Source organism: Gekko japonicus, unplaced genomic scaffold (assembly GCF_001447785.1).
Source record: "Gekko japonicus isolate JY-2015 unplaced genomic scaffold, Gekko_japonicus_V1.1 scaffold187, whole genome shotgun sequence".
Lineage (NCBI taxonomy): Eukaryota > Metazoa > Chordata > Lepidosauria > Squamata > Gekkonidae > Gekko > Gekko japonicus.
The window spans coordinates 1,396,380-1,415,851 of NW_015174849.1; the positions used below are offsets into that span (position 1 = coordinate 1,396,380).

The following is a 19,472-nucleotide window of genomic DNA, read 5'->3' on the forward strand; positions in this document are numbered from 1 at the left end:
TGGCGGGGAGAGGTATGGAACTGGGAGACCAAAGTAAGTATGTCGGAGGCCCTTGAGTTCGGGAGAAACAAGGTCTCGAGGTTGGTATCAAGACGGGCACCCAGAAATTGAAGGGCCTGGACAGGTTGGAGAAACGACTTGGTTAGGTTGACACAAAGCCCGAGGGCACGAAGGAGAGACAGGGTTATTTGGACATCTTGGAGGAGCTGGTGTTGGGTGGAGGCAAGAAGAAGCCAATCGTCGATATAGGGATACAGGGCAATCCCCCGACGATAGAGGTCTGCCGCCACCACAGCCATCAGCTTGGTAAAAATCCTCGGGGCAGTGCAGAGTCCAAACGGAAGGACCCGATATTGATAGTGTGCGTTGCCGACAGCAAAACGCAGGAAATTTCGATGCTGTGGACAGATAGTGACATGAAAATAGGCATCCAGGAGATCAACAGAGGCGAGCCATGCCGCCTGGGGAATCAGTGGGAGGATAGATTGTAGGGTGAATATTCGGAACTTGTGGCATCGAATGTATCGATTGAGATCCTGGAGATCCATAATGGTCCTGAAGCCGCCATCCCTCTTCGGTACGAGGAAATATTTTGAATAAAACCCTAGGGTTTGTTGCGCTTCCGGGACAACCTTGATGGCACCTTTGGCTAGAAGCGCAGACATTTCGGAATTGAGGAGAGAATCCGGGGGGGGGGGGGAGGGATGTGGGAGAAGAACCCGGGGGGGGGGGGTGAAGACATAATGAGGTAGATCGGGAGGCGAAACGAACTCTATGGTGTACCCAACCCGTAAGATGGTAAGGACCCAGATATCGGTTGAAATTTCTTCCCACTTTCGTAGAAAGGGGAAGAGTCAGGTCCGGATGGGAGGGGTGTAAGATGGAGGAGATGGCAGGCGATCGAAGCAGTCAAACAGACTGCTTGGGCTGCTGGGATGTTTTAGGGGCCTGTTGGCACCCCCTATTGGGATAACGGGAGTCATAGGGCCTCTTTCTCCAATGGGAGGTGGGCGCAGGAGATGGCTGGCGTCTGGCATAATATGGTTTCCAGGAATGGTACCGGCGTCGGGGTGTTGATGCCGAGACACCCAGGTTCCAAGCCTGCTTCCGACTATCATTGACAGCCTTTAATGCTTCATCAGTGGTATAGTGGAAGAGACCTTCGCCATCGAAGGGGAGACCCTCAGTCCGGAATTTCACGTTGGGCTGTAAAGAGGTACCTCTTAGCCAAGCATGATGACGGAGACCAACGGAGGAGACAAGAACTTTCGAGGAGCAAGTGACAGCATGACGGACTGAATTCATTTGCTGTTTAGAGATGGTGAAAATTTCTGATAAAGCTCCTGACAACGTTGGACGGTGTTCCTCCGGAACAAACTGTAGGATGGGACGGACTGCATTAGCCACATTAAACGTATAGGCCAACAGATATGACAGGTAGGTGTCAATACGAAGATTCATAGAGGCGAAGGAATACAGCTTCTTCGCAATAACACTGACTTTTGCGGCCCTCGCAATCGGGAGGCGCAGAGTGGCGGGCAGATTGCTTCGATTTCAAGGAAGCTTGTATGACCATGGAATTCGGTGGAGGTTGCCTGAAGAGAAACTTCCCCGAGCTCTCTTGGTCCTTATAGAGAGCTTCATATCATCTGACGACCGGGTGAATGGAAGTGGGATGAACCCATGTCTCCTTGAGGGCAGAAAGGTGGACCGGCAATAGAGGCAGGACCGTAGAAGGCGGGAGGTCGGCCTGAACAAGCTTGTGAACAACATTGGTCAAAGCCGGGGATTCAGTGGAACCCTGGACCTGAAGCGCGGAGGCCAACCTGGTTACAAGTTCCAGATACACTTTCGGACCTTCAGTAGGTGAAATAGACCCCGGGTGCCGAAGCTCATTGTCGATGTGCGGAACATCGAGTTCGAGGTCTGCCGAATCCGAGTTGTTGGAAATCGACATGGGAGAGAAGGATCTCCGCTGTTGAGTGAGATCAGCCTGTATCGAGTCATCAATAGGGGGATGAAGCCCAGGTTCTGAGGGAGAACACTTAGGGGCATCCCTAGGTCTCGAGAGCTCGGGAGGGTGGTCAGGGGCCACAGAGCGGGCCGGTCACGGACCAAGATCGTCTGGTGCGATCCAAAGTGCGTGGATGCTCATGATGTTCGAAGTGACGAAGCTCGGATAATAATATGGATAGTAACCCGGCCGATCCCATTCATCAGGAGACCAATATTGGTCATCAGAAGGCAATCCCAAGGGAGAAGGCAACTGGTGATGAATAATACGCTTTCAATCATATCGAGATCGGCGGCCAATAGAATGCTCCCTGCCCTCCAAATGGTGGATCAGGGTACGGGAGTGTGGCGACTGAGATCGAGAGTCCCGGTGACAGGACAAGTCAGGAGGGGATCTCGTAGATTGACCCAGCGGAATAAGGCCAGAGGGTGAAGAGAGCGTAGGCAGCGGTGTCGGAGGCCGCAAGGTGGACTTATTATGTACAACAGCCACAGCAGGTGTCGATGTCATTAAGCCAGTAATGAAGACTGGGTCGACAGCCGAAGTCGAAGCCGATGTCGAGGGCTTGACTTTCGATTTCGAGGAAGCCTTACCCTCAGGCCATTTAGATTTCAACTTTGGTGACTTCGAAGAGCCGTCTGATTTTTGAGAGACAGTCGAAGCCATGGCAGGGCACAAGGCTGCCTCTAAAAGCACAGCCCTAAGGTGAGTCTCCCTATTACATCGAGCTTTTCTAGTAAAACTAGCACAATGGACACAGCTATCGACTCTATGGGATTCCCCGAGACAAAAAAGGCACAAATTGTGACCATCGTTTGAGGGAAGTTTAGCTGGGCAACAACGGCACAGTTTTAAAAACTTTGTTTTGCCCATATGTTATCCACCCACTATAAAATAAAGGGGGGGGGGAGAAGGAGAAAAAAGAAAGTATTTATTTATTTATTTATTTTAAAATAGTAACAAGAGAGGAACAGAAATGAAGACGGAAGGCAACGAAATAGAGAGAACAGAAATGTATACTTAGCTGAGGCAAGTACGGAGTGACAGAAACGAGGTGTGAACACACAGGCGGTCGAAGAAAAGCTGAGTGGGAGGCAGCTCTCTCCCCCGCTCCAGGCATGCGCAGTACGTGCCTGCTCCCCAGGGCGGGAAGAGAGCCCGCCAAAAGTTTTATGAGGCAAAGCTCTAGAAGTTTCTCCGGTCGAGGTTGTGCGCAGGTGCCCAACCTATGTGTGGGACTGCACAGAGACCATGACGAAGATTAATTAGTTACTGAAAGTGTGGATCTATTTGCAGCACACTTACAGCTGGAACTTATATTCAGGTGGGTAGCTGTGTTGGTCTGAAGCAACAGAACTTATGTGTACTTTCCACTGGTGCAAAGCACCAACTGAGGCTCTGCTGGCTCAAGAGGCAGCAAGGGTGATTTTGACCACTTCCTTCTCACTGCAGCTGCCCATTTTGCATGTTTTTTTTATTGGTCTACAAGGATCTCTCAACCGTGGGCCACTGCCATATTGGGACTGCTGAGGGAAGAGAAAGATGTGAAAGATCTGCTTCCCTCCAGCTTCTTTCACTGGCACTGCATAAGACCCAATCATTTTTTTCCAGCTTCTGCACTGGCCTTTCAAGGTATTAATTGCTATTAACAACTCTCAAATGTCCTCATGGACACACACCAAAGTCATTCAATCATTCCCCACAATGACACATGGTTAAAGCCAGAGGTCGATTCGGGGGGGATCGCGGTTCCCCCGGGTGAGGTGCCGGGGGTGGGGCACATGACAAAGCCCTGCCCCTTCTTCCGGCCACCCCCTGCTTCCAGCCTCATTCTGTTGCATACATATGATTGCATGGCTTTCCTACAGTTGCCCCTGTCTGCCATTTGTCCAACAAACCAGAAGTCAATTTGGGGGGGATCGCGGTTCCCCCGGGTGAGGTGCGGGGGGCGGGGCACATGACAAAGCCCCGCCCCTTCTTCCGGCCGCCCCCTGCTTCCAGCCTCATTCTGTTGCAGAAGGAGGAAGAAGCAGGAGGGTAAGTTGGCGTCCTCCCCCTCTGCCTGGCCGAGGACACTCCACGTGGCCTCCACCAGGACTCCCAGCCCCATCCAGGAGCTTCCCCGAGGTAGCTGTGTTAGTCTGTTGCTGCAAAATAGTCCAAGAGTTCAAATAGCACCTTTAAGACTAACCAATAGCACCTTTAAGACTAACCTTTAAGACTAAGACTGAGTGGTGGGTGTGGCCTTATGACACAATTCCGGTGATGGCAGGGGGTGTGGCCTTATGACACACTTCCGGTGATGTCAGGGGGTGTGGCCTTATGACACACTTACAGTTATTTCAGGGTGTGGGGCATATGCTAATGAGTTATGCTAATGAGTTCCCCTAGCTCTTTTTCTACAAAACGACCCCTGGTAAAGCTAGCATGCACAACTAAATCATGACTTCTAAGGTCTCTGATGCTTCCAGCAAAGCAAGTGTGGTTTCCTTGCAACATGTAAACTACTGCAGCCCTTAAGTGGACTCGGGTATACACCCAATTAGACATTCCCCATAGTAAAATGTATGGTTAAAATTAACGCATAACTAAATGGCAGCTACTAACCAGTATGCTGCTTATAAACTTTCCAGAAACAGAGATGGGGTCAACTGGAATTGTTTAGAATGTGGGATACTAATTCCCCAATAGCCTTCTGGTTTCCCCAATAGCCCTCTGGTTAGATTTGCATTGCTATATAAAAATAACAATATTAATCTGAAGTAATTTTTAAAGTAATTTTTTTAACCATTACTTCACTGAGGTATATTATAACCCAACAGCCAATTATACTGTAGGTTTTTAAGGTGGAAGAGGATCTCTCCTTATATATAACTGAGTAAGAACATTCTATATTGAACATTCTAAATTTGGCCCCTTTAGTGTATGGACGCTTGAACTGTCTGTCAGAAGACGCTGGCTGGGTTGACTGGCTGCTTTGTGCAGTCCCGCCCAGCGTTTCAAGGTCTTTTGCATATGGAAGCTGATTGGACTTCACTGCATTCCACACCTCAAACTCACCCCCCTCCCCGCAAGGCAGTTGGAATGTCAGTTGCATATGGAACCTTCAAGGTCTTTTGCATATGGAAGCTGATTGGACTTCCCCCCATTCCCCCCCCCATCCCCCCCCCCCCCCGCAAGGCAGTTGGAATGTCTGGTGGTGTGTAGGTCCCAGGATCATGTTTTAAAAGCTGCCTGGGGGATTATGGACCACTCACACACTTTCAACCTTAACATACCTCATAGGGGGAGAGGAGGAGGGAGAGGAGGACCTCAGACAGATACAATGCCATACTCCCCACCCTCCAAACAAGCTGTTGCCAGTCTCCAGGTGACAGCTGGAGAGCTCTTAAAGCTCTGGTGCTAATTCAAAGTACTGCAATTTATCAATTTGTTTTGGCAAATCTTTAGGAATTGTTTGGTGCATTTACGATGGGGCACCCACCCAGAGCCTCTGGCATTTTCTCACTCTGCTGGCATCAAAACCAATTTAAGGCAAAATAAGAGGCTACTGAGAGGGGAGGAGATAAAGTTGCCAGCTTTAGGTATGGAAAATCCTGGAGATTTGAGGAGTGGAGGCCGGAGAGGGGGACATCAGACAGGTTACAGTGCCCTAGACGCCACCCTCCAACCCAGCTATTTGCTCCTGGGGAACTATTGTTGCCAATCTTGGCCCACCACCCATCAAACCATTCTCTTCCACCCCCTGTTGTGCAGCTGACTTTCCCCCAGGGTTGCCAAACTCCAGGTGGGACCTGGAGATCTCCCATTGCTACAATTGATCTCCAGATGACAGAGATCAGTTTCCCCTGGAGAAAATGCCTGCTTTGGAGGGTAGACCCTATGACATTATACCTGCTGAGTCCTTCCGCCCCCCCCCCAATGCTGCCCTCTACAGAATCCACCCCCCAAAACTCCAGGTATTTCCCTCCTTAAACCAGCCACCCCTACTTTCCCCTCAGTGCCTGATGGTAGGCAACTTAGTTTGGTCCAGTCACCTACTTTGGCCTTTGGGAGAAAACACATTGGGGCCAGTCCTGATAGCGTTGCCAACTCCAGATGGTAAATTCCTGGAGATTTGAGGGATGGAGCCTGAAGAGGGTGAGGTTTGAGGAGGGGTGGGACCTCAGACAGGTACAATGCCATAGACTCCACCCTCCAAACCACTCAGTCCTTCATGGGGAACCATTGTTGCCAATCTCCAGGTGAGGGCTGGAGACCACTCAAAGTTACAATTGCACTGCAGAAGGGAGGGCGGAAGTCAGCTGAAGTCAAAGGGGCAGATAATGGTAGGTTGATGGTTAGCTGGGAACGAGATGGGGTTGCCAACTCCAGGCTGACAAATTCCTGGGGATTTGAGGGGTGGACCCTGGAGAGGGTGGGGTTTGCGGAGGGGTGGGACCTCAGACAGGTAGAATGCCATAGACTCCACCCTCCAAACCAGCCATTTCGTCCTGGGTAACAGTTGTTGCCAATCTCCAGGTGAGGGCTACAGATCACTCAAAATTACAACTGCTCTTCAGGGAGCAGATATCAGTTCCTCTGGAGAAAACAGTAGACTCTGTCATTATACCCTGCTGAGGTCACCACAGCAAAATGACACTGTTTGCCCAAAGCCAGAGCACTCCCCCAGAGCCTCTTTCTAGATCTCGTTGTATTTATTTCCACAACGGGCTTTACTGCTAGTTAAAATATATAGCAATTGTTTTTCTTACAGAGCAGAATATGGACTAATGCCATATGTTAATAATGTATATGTATGGATTTGATTTTTCTGATTTTTAAATTCTTCCATTATTGATTAATAGGTGACTCGTGACATTAAGTAAATCTGAAATCTTTGTATATGAAAGGAGATTAGAAAAGACATTGTTGGGAAAACTCCTTATAGAGCTGAATATATAATGAGGCAAGTCCTGTTCAAGTCTTATTGCCATGTGTTATCAGTGATTTTGCTTGCTACCAACCTGGTTCCAACCAGTCGTGAAAGGCTCAGTATCTCACTACCAATCCCCTGAGCCATCTACTCACCCAAAATGCATACATTTTAAGCTTACCCTTGGAGGTTGATGATCTTTAAAGTTGGAACCTAGGATTACAAGAAAAGTAAACAAATTTTCTTACTATATATGCCAAAATGAAATAAATAAGAAGCACATAATTTTAATGATTGCTGTTCAAATAAGTTAAAACTAGCACAAAAATAATTTTGTATGAATATTTTTCATCACAGAGCCATTCAATTGAGAATATGGAATATCTTCCCACATTTCCAGTTAAATGGGTCTCAGGAACCAGATGCTGGAACCAACTCCTGCCTGAGAAGAGCTGCTGCCAGTCCTCTAAATAAACCAGAGTGCACAATACTGGGCTAGATTAATCAAATTTGTGTGGCTTTAGAATAAGCCGCTTCAAAACTTTCATGACTGTCATCTTTTACTGGAAAATCTTCGTTATTTTAAAAAAAAATCTGCAAGCTTTTGAACATCTAAGAATTCTAAGTATTTTCTGTTGTGTACATCTGTCATGGGTCAGTCATTAGAGACAGGAGTCCTGTGTAGCCAGCTCTGAATCAGCAGAAGCTGGCAAGCAAGAAGATGAACTGCAGGCTTGTCAAGAGTTCACAGCCGACAGATGATACAGAGCCACCAGCACCTTCCAGCCCATTCCAACAGATGAAACCCAAGTGGTCATTACCAGCCCTCCAGGTTCACCCACAACCCTTTGAGCACCAGAGACAAAGAATGGAGTTCCAGGAAAGACAACAAAGCATATGTCTCCTGGCCCAACGCCAGCCGCTTGCTGTTGATGAGTAGCTGGCAGGGTTACTCCCAAGCAGTTGGCTGCAAGTAAGACCTTCCAGCAAATGCCTATAAAAGCCAGTCATGGGAGACTATTTGATATGGAAGCAACAAGTCACCACCCAGTGAACTCTGTGACCACAGCTCCTACCTTCGCTTTGCCCCAATGACCTTCATACTGGCTTTGGACTTGGATCTTGGACCTGCTTGCTCTTGTGTATGACTTTAGACTGAAGGACTCTGCCTTGCCTGCGTTCTGGAACCCTGGCTTTGGACTGAACGACCATGCCTGGCATGACTTCTGGAACCCTGACTTTAGACCAACATTGACACTGACTCTGGACTCTGGCTACAACTGCACCCAAACCCCAACAATATCAAAAGCTAGAGAAAGGCTCAAAAAGGACATAAGCCACAGAACGGGCTGCATCATATGTTTAATTACTTCCAAGTAATTTGGCTGAGAATTGAACTGTAAAGGTTGGATTCAGACTAAATTTTCTGCTCATGGAAGGGACTTCTGTCAGTGGAACAGAACATTCCTGCCTCCTCCCTGCCCCTCAGCTGCAGACCATTGATCTCCCTGTGGAGCAGGGGGCTCTCAGGAACAGCATCAGAGGCAAACTGGGGGTCAGAGTAGGATGGGGAAATTACCCCACCACTTCTGTTAGTGGAAAATTTAGTCTGGATATAACCCTATATATAATTGCACCCCATTGAAACTCAGTGAGCTAAAGGACAACTAATGATGCCTTGTATTACAGCCATGGCCATCAACTAATCCAGGAAAACGAATACATCTTGATCTCTCATTGTAGTTCAAGTTACATTTACTAATTCACATGCTGAAAGATACTCAGGCATCTGAACACTTGGTTCATGTGTTGTATGCTATGAAGCTGTTTCCAATTCATGGTTACCCTATGAATTGGTTTTGACTTCCACAATGTCCAATTATTAACAGTCTTGCTCAGGTCTTGAAAACTGAAGGCCGTTGCTTCCTTTGTTGAGGAAATCCATCTCCTGTAGGGTCTTTCTCACTTTTCCTGCTGTCTTCAACTTTTCTTAGCATTTCTATCTTTTATAGTAGGTCTTCTCATGATATGACAAATATAATTGCCTCAGTTTAGTCATTTTAGCTTATAGGAAGAATTCAGGCTTGATTTGATCTAGAACCGACTTGATAGAGCTAATTTCACTATTTGCACAATTTTTGTAGCAATTTCACTCATTGTCCAATATTTGTATAATATTTATGGTATTTTACAATGTGTTTTAAAAATGTGTTTACAATGTGTTTTATGGTGTTTTACAAATCCTAACGCTCTGCCATACTGAGCAGCCCATAATCCATATCATTATTAATTTATTTTCAGCACTTGTACCCTGTGCACTCAGTCAATAGGGTCAACAAGGAAGACATCCCATAAGTAAAATATCTAAAATGAAATACTTTCCCGTAATTACAGTATACTTACATACTGTTCTGTTTTTATTTATTTTTTCTACCTGTTTATTCTTCTTTTAACGAATTAACAGCACAAAAGCCAAGCCCCTTCTCTCTTTGTACAGTAGTACAGTTTGTACAGCTTGTCAAGGATCTAATTCAGTGTGTGTTTTAAAATTAGTTTAACAAAGGTTTTTAAGATGCATACTGTGAATTTTTAAAAACACTTTCATTTTTTAAAGAGTCGTCTCTTATCCACCATCTCTTAACAATGGATCTCGTAAGAGATGGCAGGTAAGAAACAACTCTAAAAAATGAAAGTGTGATTTGAAAGTTCATAGTATGCATCTTAAAAATCTTTGTTACTAGTAAAGGAAGACATATATACTTTTACTAGAACATAAGTGAGAGAATCTGAAGTAAGTAAACTATAGTAGGAACCTCCTACCCTGCATCTACACCACCTATTAAGTTGCTGTACAGCACAAGTTCATGCAAAAGGACCTGCGCAATATGGGGTCTATGAAGGAACATTATCTATACAAAACAGCTTGGGAACACAAACAAGATTTCCTGGATGCAACCTAATTTTCATTGCACAAGCTTCTTATTGGAGGGGGGGGGGGGAGAATCTGCTCTATGTCCTGAATAATTTGTTTGGGTACTCTCAAATGCATACTTGGAAAGACCAGACTGTTTTTCTCTGAATGGCAGCCTTCTGACCCATTGCAGGGTGGGGAATAAAAACCTTCAATGTCTGGACTGTAGCCAATGTTTTCAGTATGTAATACAATTATTAATTGAGCTAAAACAAATCTCTGTGGTCTATGAACAGACAATACTATACAACCACACTATTATCATGATTACGCTGTTGTCTGTTGTAGGCCACAGACTCCACTTTCAATAAAACTGCTTTTTTCATTTGTATTCTAATTATGCAAGTCTCATCAAGGAAATTTTGACCATGCAATGGAACCCTATATAAGAAATATCAAAAACACATTTATTTAATTTGTATGTAAAACTCAAATCAAATATTTCTCAGAGATATGCTAGTTGGAGTCAACAGAATATTTTGTCTATAACACATACCAGACGTTGTGGAAATAACTTTAAACAGGAAGAACTTACCAATAATAATCACATAAACTAAGGCAATTACTGCTACAAGATCAATAATTGCTAAGCCTGCAACCATGACAGGAGCCTGTGGTGGAGGGCATGCTGTTGAAAAACAAAAACGGTACTTAAATTAGCATTTGTGGTTCTAAAATTCCTTTGTTTAAAACATAGCTAATGAAAAAGCATAGATATAATTCCATACTAGAAAAATCTTTTACATTGTGACCAGTTTTTTTAAAGGTATGGCTGGCTGAAATCTGTATTTCCCTGAAATCTGTATTTTTCCAGACTAGCATTGGAAGAAGCATCTTGAAGCTACACTTGCACATCTCTACTGTACAACAATCCATTTCAACTTGAGATTTTAAACAGAAGAAGTTAGACTAGGTGAAGGTTTACAAGATTCTAGCAAAATTAAATATATACAAAGGAGCAACCACTGCTCTTTGAGTCAATGTGTATCTGCTTATGGACTTCCGGTCTGTGGCTCGGTGATGGCAGACGCTCTCCCCTACCTCTGGGGAAGTGATTCGCGCTCCAGTGGAGCTGGAGGGGTGGCACCTCAAGTGGCACCCCCAGGTGAGCCTTAGTTAAAGGCTCCAAGCCGGGGGCGCTGGGGAGGGGCGACCTCTTCGAGGCGTAATGCCGGAGAATTGAGGCGCTCCTTCTTGCCCCAATCGGTCCACCCACTGCGAGGTTCAGTTTTACACCAAGCATAGCCGATGCCGACTGGGACAAGCAGAGAAGGTCAGCGAATAAGCGTTGCTACAAGGGGTCTATGTATAGATCGGCAATGAAGTGGAGAAAGAGCCAAGCAGAAAAGTTTTAAAAGTGAGTTCTCCCCCCCCCCCATGGAAAAGCGGCGTCCGGAAGGAATTCCAGACGTAAACAAATGAACTGTTGTATATAAACGGAGGGGGGAGGAGAGAAGGGGAATCGTCAAAGTGTGTAAGAGACTTAGCTGTGTTTGCGAAGATAAATGCGTCTCTTTTGAAGAAGGGTGAAAGAGGTCCTTCTAGTGTAAACAAAGCTGAAAATGGCCGGCACGCGAGGCAAACTGAGCAGAGGGCCAGGACGAGGTGGTCAAAGTCCGAGAGGGGAAGAAATGGGTGATGTGTTCTCCATGCTATCGGAACTGCTCAAGCTGATTAATGAGAGGCTCGATGGTATTAACCAACAGATGACCGTTTCAAACCAAAACTTGGCATAGCAGCAACAGAAGATTGCCGAGTTGACAAAGAAATCGATGCAAACAGAAGAAAAACTTAAAGAGACGGTACATGACACCAAGAAAGTTAAAAAGAAGTTTGGTCTGTTGGAACAGCGGCAAGACTTTCAGTAAAGAAGTTTGCTGAACCTACAAATGGAGAAAGCAAACAAGACACTCAGATTTCAGGGGATTGCTGAAGTGCAAGGAGAAACTTGAAGAAAATGATGGTAGAGCTCATCGCGCCAGCGGTGGGGGTATCAACGGCAGAAGCAGAATCGGAAATTGAGGTGATTTATTGGTCATACTCAAAATATATAAAGCGGAACAACCTGCCGGGTGAAATTGTTGTCAAGTTTCTCCGAAGACAGACTAGGGATGATATCCTGAGAGTGACAGCAGTAAGTCCCCTGAAGCTGGGAGCAACAGTCGTCAGGGTCCTAAAGGACACCCCGTTTGAGGTTCGTCAGAAAAGGAAAGCGTACAAAGACTTGATTTCAATCCTGCAGATCAATCAGATTCCGTATTCTTGGAATTTTCCTGAGGGTGTCGTGTTTAAATACAGAGATAAAAGGGAGAAAATCGACTCAGTCTTAAAAGCGGATGAGTGGATGAAACGGCATTTTGGATCGAAGGAAGAGGAACAGCAGGAAGGAGACGGCGGAGCAGGCAACGTAGAAGACACGGACGAAGACCAAGGGGCAGTAGGAGGTGCTTCGACCAGAGAGACATATGACTTGCGACACAGAGGACCAAAGTAACTCTTTATAAAATAAAAGCTCGCAAATGACGAAGATGATGAAAGAGACTCGATGCACACTTGAGAAGCTGGATAATACTAACACGGACTGACTAATTCTTTTACTCACTGATTTAAACGAAAAGTTATAAGATTTAATACTAACTGAATACTAACTGTTAAGGACCTTCCCTCTTGGGTTTTTAATTATAGTGTGGGTTTAATTTACTGTCCTTTTATCCTGGGGTACTTTTCCCCCTCCCCCTTTCTTTTTCTGTTAGTTTGTAGGTGTAACAAAAATAAATAAAGCTACCCTGCCTTCAGGGGATTTTAAAAAAAATGTGTATCTGCTTATGATTTCAACTCTGCTATGATCAGACAGAGACTGACTTGAGCAAGCAATCCCTCTTAAACTTGTTCCTAGTGTTTGTCCATGTGGATGTTTAATTATTACAAAAAAAGGTTGCCTGAGCTACCAACAAGGACAAATGGGGACTGTGTATGTGAACTAGTGCTGTTGTTTAGGCTATGATAGTGTCACAAGTATGAATGAGGAGCCATCCACTGATACCTTTATCCAGGATGTCTGTGAATTACAAGAATGAGCAGAAGGAAAAATTACATTGGAGATGCCACTGTGATGCAGGGGCCAGCACATATCAGACTTTTGATATGTCCAAGATATTTTGAAAACATTTCACCAAACACAAAGGATGGCATTTGCAACCCTTCTTAAATGGTTTGTGTTGATCATCTAAGGGAGTCATCCTATAGATGAATGAACACTTGGGGAATGAGAAGCAGAACACCCGTTTCACTGAGGTGGAGAAAAGACAGCATATGTGAATGCTCTTAAGCTTCAGGAGCGTTTGTGTTTTAAAAGCCTTTCTTCTTGTGAGGACTACAAAGCGCTCCTCAACCAGAGACAAATTTGTAAGTTTTTGTACATGACAAACAGCCTACTATATATGATAATATATAATATAAAGGTTGTCCCTCTGTAAACTTTCTGGGAAGACAATGTTTGCATCACCTGTACTTATGTGATACAATAAAAAATAAAATACAAGGATACATTTGCTTCAAAATTAAGGATAGCAGACACAGACATGCTGTGTAAAGTAGTTTGATAATACAAAACACTTATGGAATGAAGCAGAGACCTATCCAAATGAATCATCCACGCTCACTGCTGTAGAAAAGTCCCAAGTCTTACTCTAACATGTACATGCACATGCATTTCCCATTAGTATTCCTGGTCAAGTACATAAGCTAATTACTTGAGAACCATGCAAGAAAAACATCTTTAGAAGTTATGGATCCAAAATCAGCTGAAAAAAGAGGTTTGTGAATACATGTCCACGTGTTTCAATAATTACATGCAAGAAAAACATATTTAGAAGCTATGGATCCAAAATCAGCTGAAAAAAGAGGTTTGTGAATACATGTCCACGTGTTTCAATAATTACATTGCTTTCTTTAAGTTAGAACTTGTAACACAAAATGCCTGAAATAATCCTCAGCTTAATGTATTTAAATACTACTATTAGAGAGAGACGTTCTTGATAAAAGGCTAAAGCAGAAACTCCACTTTCATCTTCAAGAGAAGACACAGCATAGGTCTTCTGCTTTTTATTTATTTATTTATTTATTTTAGAATGGGACAGGAAGAGGAGAAATTGCCAGAATCTGGATTTCGAAGAACTGCCCACATAAGATGCCACATAAACCAAAGTCAGTACATTTCTATTGAAAACTGTCATCTACTATGGATAGGCTTGTGCTAAAAAAAGAGACATCATAAAACAAGAAAAATAAATGTCAAAGTCTTGGCAATGAATTTGATGCAAATAACACACAAACTCAATTTACACAATCTTACTGGAAATGCACCCATATCTGTGACCTTATTATAGCCAGTTTTTCCTTTGCTTTCTTTTTAGCAACATGCTGTGTGAGGCTACAGAAGACTGCGTATTTGTACTAACTGTATCTAGTATTAAGCATGCATAATACAGTATGCATAGCAAATAGGTCAGTGCTTGCAGCCTGTTTTATTTGCCACACACTACATGTAGTTTTAGCTGTAATGGCATAAGCTAGTAATTGTGTCACTGCACTGAAGGCTGATTTATAAAATTTGATTCTAATTATTATAAAATTAAGTTTCTAAACAACTTTTCTTCTGTGATACATTTTACTTCTTTTTAAAAAGGAAAAAAAGCTTTAATTTTTTGCTTTTAAGGCTACAGATATTTTTTCATGACAAAAAAGGCATAATGCCCTCCAAATATCACCAAAACAGCACAGTCAATATAAACACAGAATATGCCATCATTATTTCAGGTTAGCCAACCTTAAAAAATTACCTTTAAAAACTCTCCAGGTATTTCTCTGAATTTTATTTTTTCAACACTAAGGATTTGCGCCTGAAAAAATGTTGAAATAACTTGGGGATGCTCTGGGAACTTCTTTAAACAGTTAAAGGGATGGTTAAACGATAATTAATCTAGCATAACCGACTTAAGTTCATTGTATTATTAGTAGCTTTTTGAAAATAGCATGGTGATAAGCTGATGTCTTGATCTCCTATCCTTGGGTTTTTAGTTAGTTGTGGGTCTTTTTTCTTTTTTCCCTAGATGTAGTTTCCCTTCCCTATATTTTCTGTTGTAGTTTTGTAGTCTGTAAAAAAATCAATAAAAACCTCCCCCCAGGGGGATGGGGGAAAAAACAAAACACTAAGGATTTCCCAGTTCTTGTCTCCTGTTTCTAGCTTTTTGTTAACACATAAACCTTTTTGTTGAAGGTAACACTTTTAGCATGCATCTAAACGTATAAATAAGTCAAGATTTATCTTCTACTGCAACATCAGAAACTGTAGATGTGTATTCCTGCATGCATAGCATGTACACATACACAAAAAGTTTGTGGACACAAATTAAAATAATGACAAAAAGGTCAGTAGTGGCTTTGGGTGATGCTCTAGGACACACAGTGTTACCAAAGTTAATAATTTAAAGCCATCCCTTTTAGGTTTGGCTTCCAAGATGCAGCAATGCATGGAACAGGCATGCTAATGAAAATGTATCAAAACCTCCAGGCCATTGTTTGTTCACAAGATAGAACAGTAATAACAGAATGCTCATAGATTCTGTTCTATGAAATCCTTTGTGGATTTCACAAATCCTTGTGGATTTCACAGTGCAGAAAGCTGTTTTGTAGGATTTTCCTCAGTGTGCATGCAAACAGGCTCCTCTTGAAAGCATAAAAAACAAATTTAAAAAACCCACAAAAATGCAAAGAGATATTAATACCATAAAGTAAATACACTGCTTACCTGATACAGACATAGCAAATCCAGTCACAGCAATTACATATCCAAGTGCTTTCAAAACTAGCAACATAACTGCAAAGCATGGTGGTTTCTCAAAAACTGGAAAAAAATAAACATTTTATGCTTGGAAACCAGAATCGCAAAGGCCCACAGAAGCATTTAAATGAATAACAATAACAACAACAACAACAATAATAATAATTTCAAATGTTAGGTAAATCCATGGAAATGCAACACCAATATTTCCTGAATGGGATAACACATATAAACAAACAAAAACAATCAGAACTGACCACACGCAGACACACAAAACCTCTTAGTGCTAAGCTTTATAATATAACACTGTACCACAACAGATAAAAGCTATGAAATATGCCAATGGTACATCAACAAATAATCACATGTCATGAACTAGCCAATTTTTACCAATTTGCAGCCTGCCTGCTTAAATCAGAATTAAGAAGGTTTGGACTCACAGACAAAGTCTTACTGGGTTAGATGTCAAATGGTCTGCCTAATTCAGTATCCTATCTCTAATAGTGAAAGTAACAGCAAAGCTACCTTTCACTGAGTTGCAGGGATGAAACCAAAATCTCTCTGTATAGAGTACATACTGCAATGGCATGACCCTGAGGCAAGCTGCATCTCTGAAAACTACCACTGTTTCCACCTACAAGTCCAAAGAAGTTTTCTGGGACAGGATCTAGGACTGGAATTGTACCCAATTACCACATTACTACAAATCCCTCCCTTCTCCCCACAAATCACATTAAATCATTAGACATTCAGGAGGCAGAAAATTAGCAGATTCTTACCTGAGTCTAAGAGAATGTAGAGAAGGGGTACTAAAATGACAGCAGGGAGTACAATTAAGCTAAGTCCGATTTGATTTGATGTTGCAAATCCATCTGTAAGAAATCAGTTAAAATACAAAAACAGCCACCATGAAGCATAAGAAAATCAAAGGATATTTGTACATCTTTATGTTAAGAACAGTACAGATTTATTGCAAGCCTTCTGGTCACTCGAGCTAGATCTTACATAAGAGTATTACCCTACCCTACTGCCCTGTAACCCAGAAGCCACTGCACGGAGAAATAAATGAAATCCTGAAAAAAATATAGTTCAGTCAACAGATACTGAATTCTTATGATCCACACTATTCTGAGCAGGGAAACATTAATACTCCAGGAGAGGCAAAAAAGCGGAACTGGATTGGATCCATCATAAGAACATTACTTAAGAGTACAATACTATAAAAGAAGAATCAAATCATAAAGCCAATCTATTTACATGCAGCCTACAGGGGAAATCAGTACAAAATAAAGACATATTTGTTAAATATGTATGCAAGTATGAGTATTAAACAGAACTCTAGCAGAATCCAAATCAACAGGGGGGGGGGCAAAAATGTGAAGATTTCTAAAATAGCTAAGTGGTGGGTGGACTTTAATCTCCTAAATTAGTGTTGCTTTTTCCTGAACAACTTAAACAGAATACTGGATTTGTATTCCGGATATCCTGTTACAGGCCACCTGGTTAAGTACTGTGCTACTTTTTCATTGTTTTTATGTCTTTTGTTAATGTTTTAAAGATAAAGCTTGTAAAGCAAAGATATAAAGCAAGAATGAACATTTGCCATGAGAGAACAAAACTTGATGCTTCCTGTATATAATATTAAATGTTGTCTATGTTTTATATAGTGCCTAGTACAGGAGTCCCCAGTCTTTTTTAGCCTGAAAGTACCTTTGGAAATCTGACACCAGGTGGTGGCCATAATAATGGCTCAGAAGGCCTCAGGAGGTACAGCCAAACACAAAATATCAAGGAGTGAGGTTAAGCTTAATTCTAATAGTAACTCTTCAACATTTCAGGCAGAAGCTAGGCTTAACAGGAGCCCTGAACATGTTATGAAAAAATGTTGTGGGAAAAAAAATATTTTCTTACTTACACAGGGATTACTTTCAGTCACACAGTGAAAGTCCTTGTGCTGTGGTGGTGGCTGCTGCCACAGAATGTTTTTAAAAATCTGCACAGCCTGTCAGATCTTCAGTGGCCAATCAGAAGCTTTGCTGGGCCAAAGACCTGCCAGGCCCCGCCCACATTCTAGAAACACCTGGTGGGCATGAGGAAAGTTGTCAGCAGGCATCATGGGGTCCATAGGCACCACACTGGGGATTTCTAGCCTAGTGTATTGCCTAGTGTATTGCCATCTGTTTCAATGTAATTAATGTGTTCAATTGTTTTACTTGATTATTGTTTTTAATATTATGTATAGCACTCAGAGCCCTACAATAGTAGGGATGGGGCAATTCATAAATTTAATTAACAATAATAACAATAATACTAATAATAATAGTGATAAGTATTTGTGACTAAATATGATAATGGCATGGATAAAAAACATTATACTTAAATCTGCTTCTCACTGTGCTATCCTTGGCCGAGTTGATTCCTTCTAAGACCATTGAAAGTCAATGGGTTTTGGGTTATATGGTCAGTGACTCTTCGTAGCTCTGAAGTGGTATATGATAACTACAGCAAGAATGACGTATGCTCAGAATTGGAAACAGCAAGAAGTCCCGAAGATTGAAGATTGGATTAAAAAATTATTATTTTCAGTTGAAATGGACAAACTGACAAGAAAGTTGAATAATATGGAAGCAGAAGATTTCTATAATGACTGGAAGGATCTAAAAGAATACTTAGAAAAGTATTGGGAAATAAAAGACAATTTGTTTAGTTTTAATAATTATTAATCATAGAATGCTTGGGAGATAGGATAAGTTAAAAATTAATTACTATAGTGAAATAATAGTTACCTAGTGAATTACAAAAAGAAAATTGTTGTTGTAAAAATTAATAAAGAGATGGGCAGGAGGTCGAAGCACTGTGGGAAGCCATATATTAGGGAGGGGAAAGGGAGGTGAGTAGGGTATAAAAGGGACAAATGTAAAATGAATGTTTATATCTTAAATAAAAAATTTTTTGACAAAAAATAAATAAATGGAGGGTTGTTCTTGGGGTCTCTGTACCATGATATTTTCTTAGTCAGTAGTAGGGATGGCAAACAGAGCTGTTCCCTTGTGATTCCAGGCACTAGGCACAAATTAAACAGGTTGCTTACCAGTAACTGGTGATCTTTGAGTGGTCATCTGTGCATTCACACCAATGGGATCTAGTGCGCCTGCGCTGGATCTGCCGGTGCTGTAGCAAGCTCTTTTAAAAAAGGATTTTCGTGCCCAGTCTCTCTGGGCATGCGCAGGAGCCCCAGTGCGCATGCCCAGAGGGGTGGGTGCGGACATCCTGCCAGTTCTTACAAACCGCCACGTATCAACTCCTAATAAAACAGGTAGAAGAAGACAGCAGCGGGGCAGGAGGGCGGGTGATGTGAATGCACAGATGACCACTCAAAGATCACCAGTTACTGGTAAGCAACCTGTTTATCTTCTTCGTGGTCTCTGTGCTTCACACCAATGGGAGATTAGCGAGCAGTAGCCTACCTGGAGGTGGGTGCTGTCAGGTGTTTACTGCTTAGCCGATGATAAAACCTGACGTCCCATATTGTCACCGGTGGTTCTGCGGACGTCTAGGGCGTAGTGCCTGATGAAGGTATTAGGCGTGGCCCAGGTTGCGGCTTTGCAAATGTCTTGCAGCTGGACTCCCTTCAGAAATGCAGTGGATGTTGCAACAGCCCTGGTGGAATGAGCCCGCACCGGGCCTGGCAACGGCTGTTTCGCCAGTAGGCAGCATAGTTGTATCAGAC

General features: G+C 42.8%; 1 protein-coding gene across 1 annotated transcript in view; it reads right to left on the reverse strand.

The window, feature by feature from the left end:
- CD47 (CD47 molecule) overlaps nucleotides 1-19,472 on the reverse strand; it is a 98,958-nt gene that overhangs the window by 15,073 nt on the left and 64,413 nt on the right. The window contains exons 5-8 of the mRNA XM_015424527.1: nucleotides 16,522-16,614; nucleotides 15,710-15,805; nucleotides 10,436-10,528; nucleotides 7,111-7,142 (exon numbers count right to left, since the gene is read on the reverse strand). Of these exons, the coding sequence (XP_015280013.1) occupies nucleotides 7,111-7,142; nucleotides 10,436-10,528; nucleotides 15,710-15,805; nucleotides 16,522-16,614 (314 nt within the window). The remainder of the gene's footprint in view (nucleotides 1-7,110; nucleotides 7,143-10,435; nucleotides 10,529-15,709; nucleotides 15,806-16,521; nucleotides 16,615-19,472) is intronic.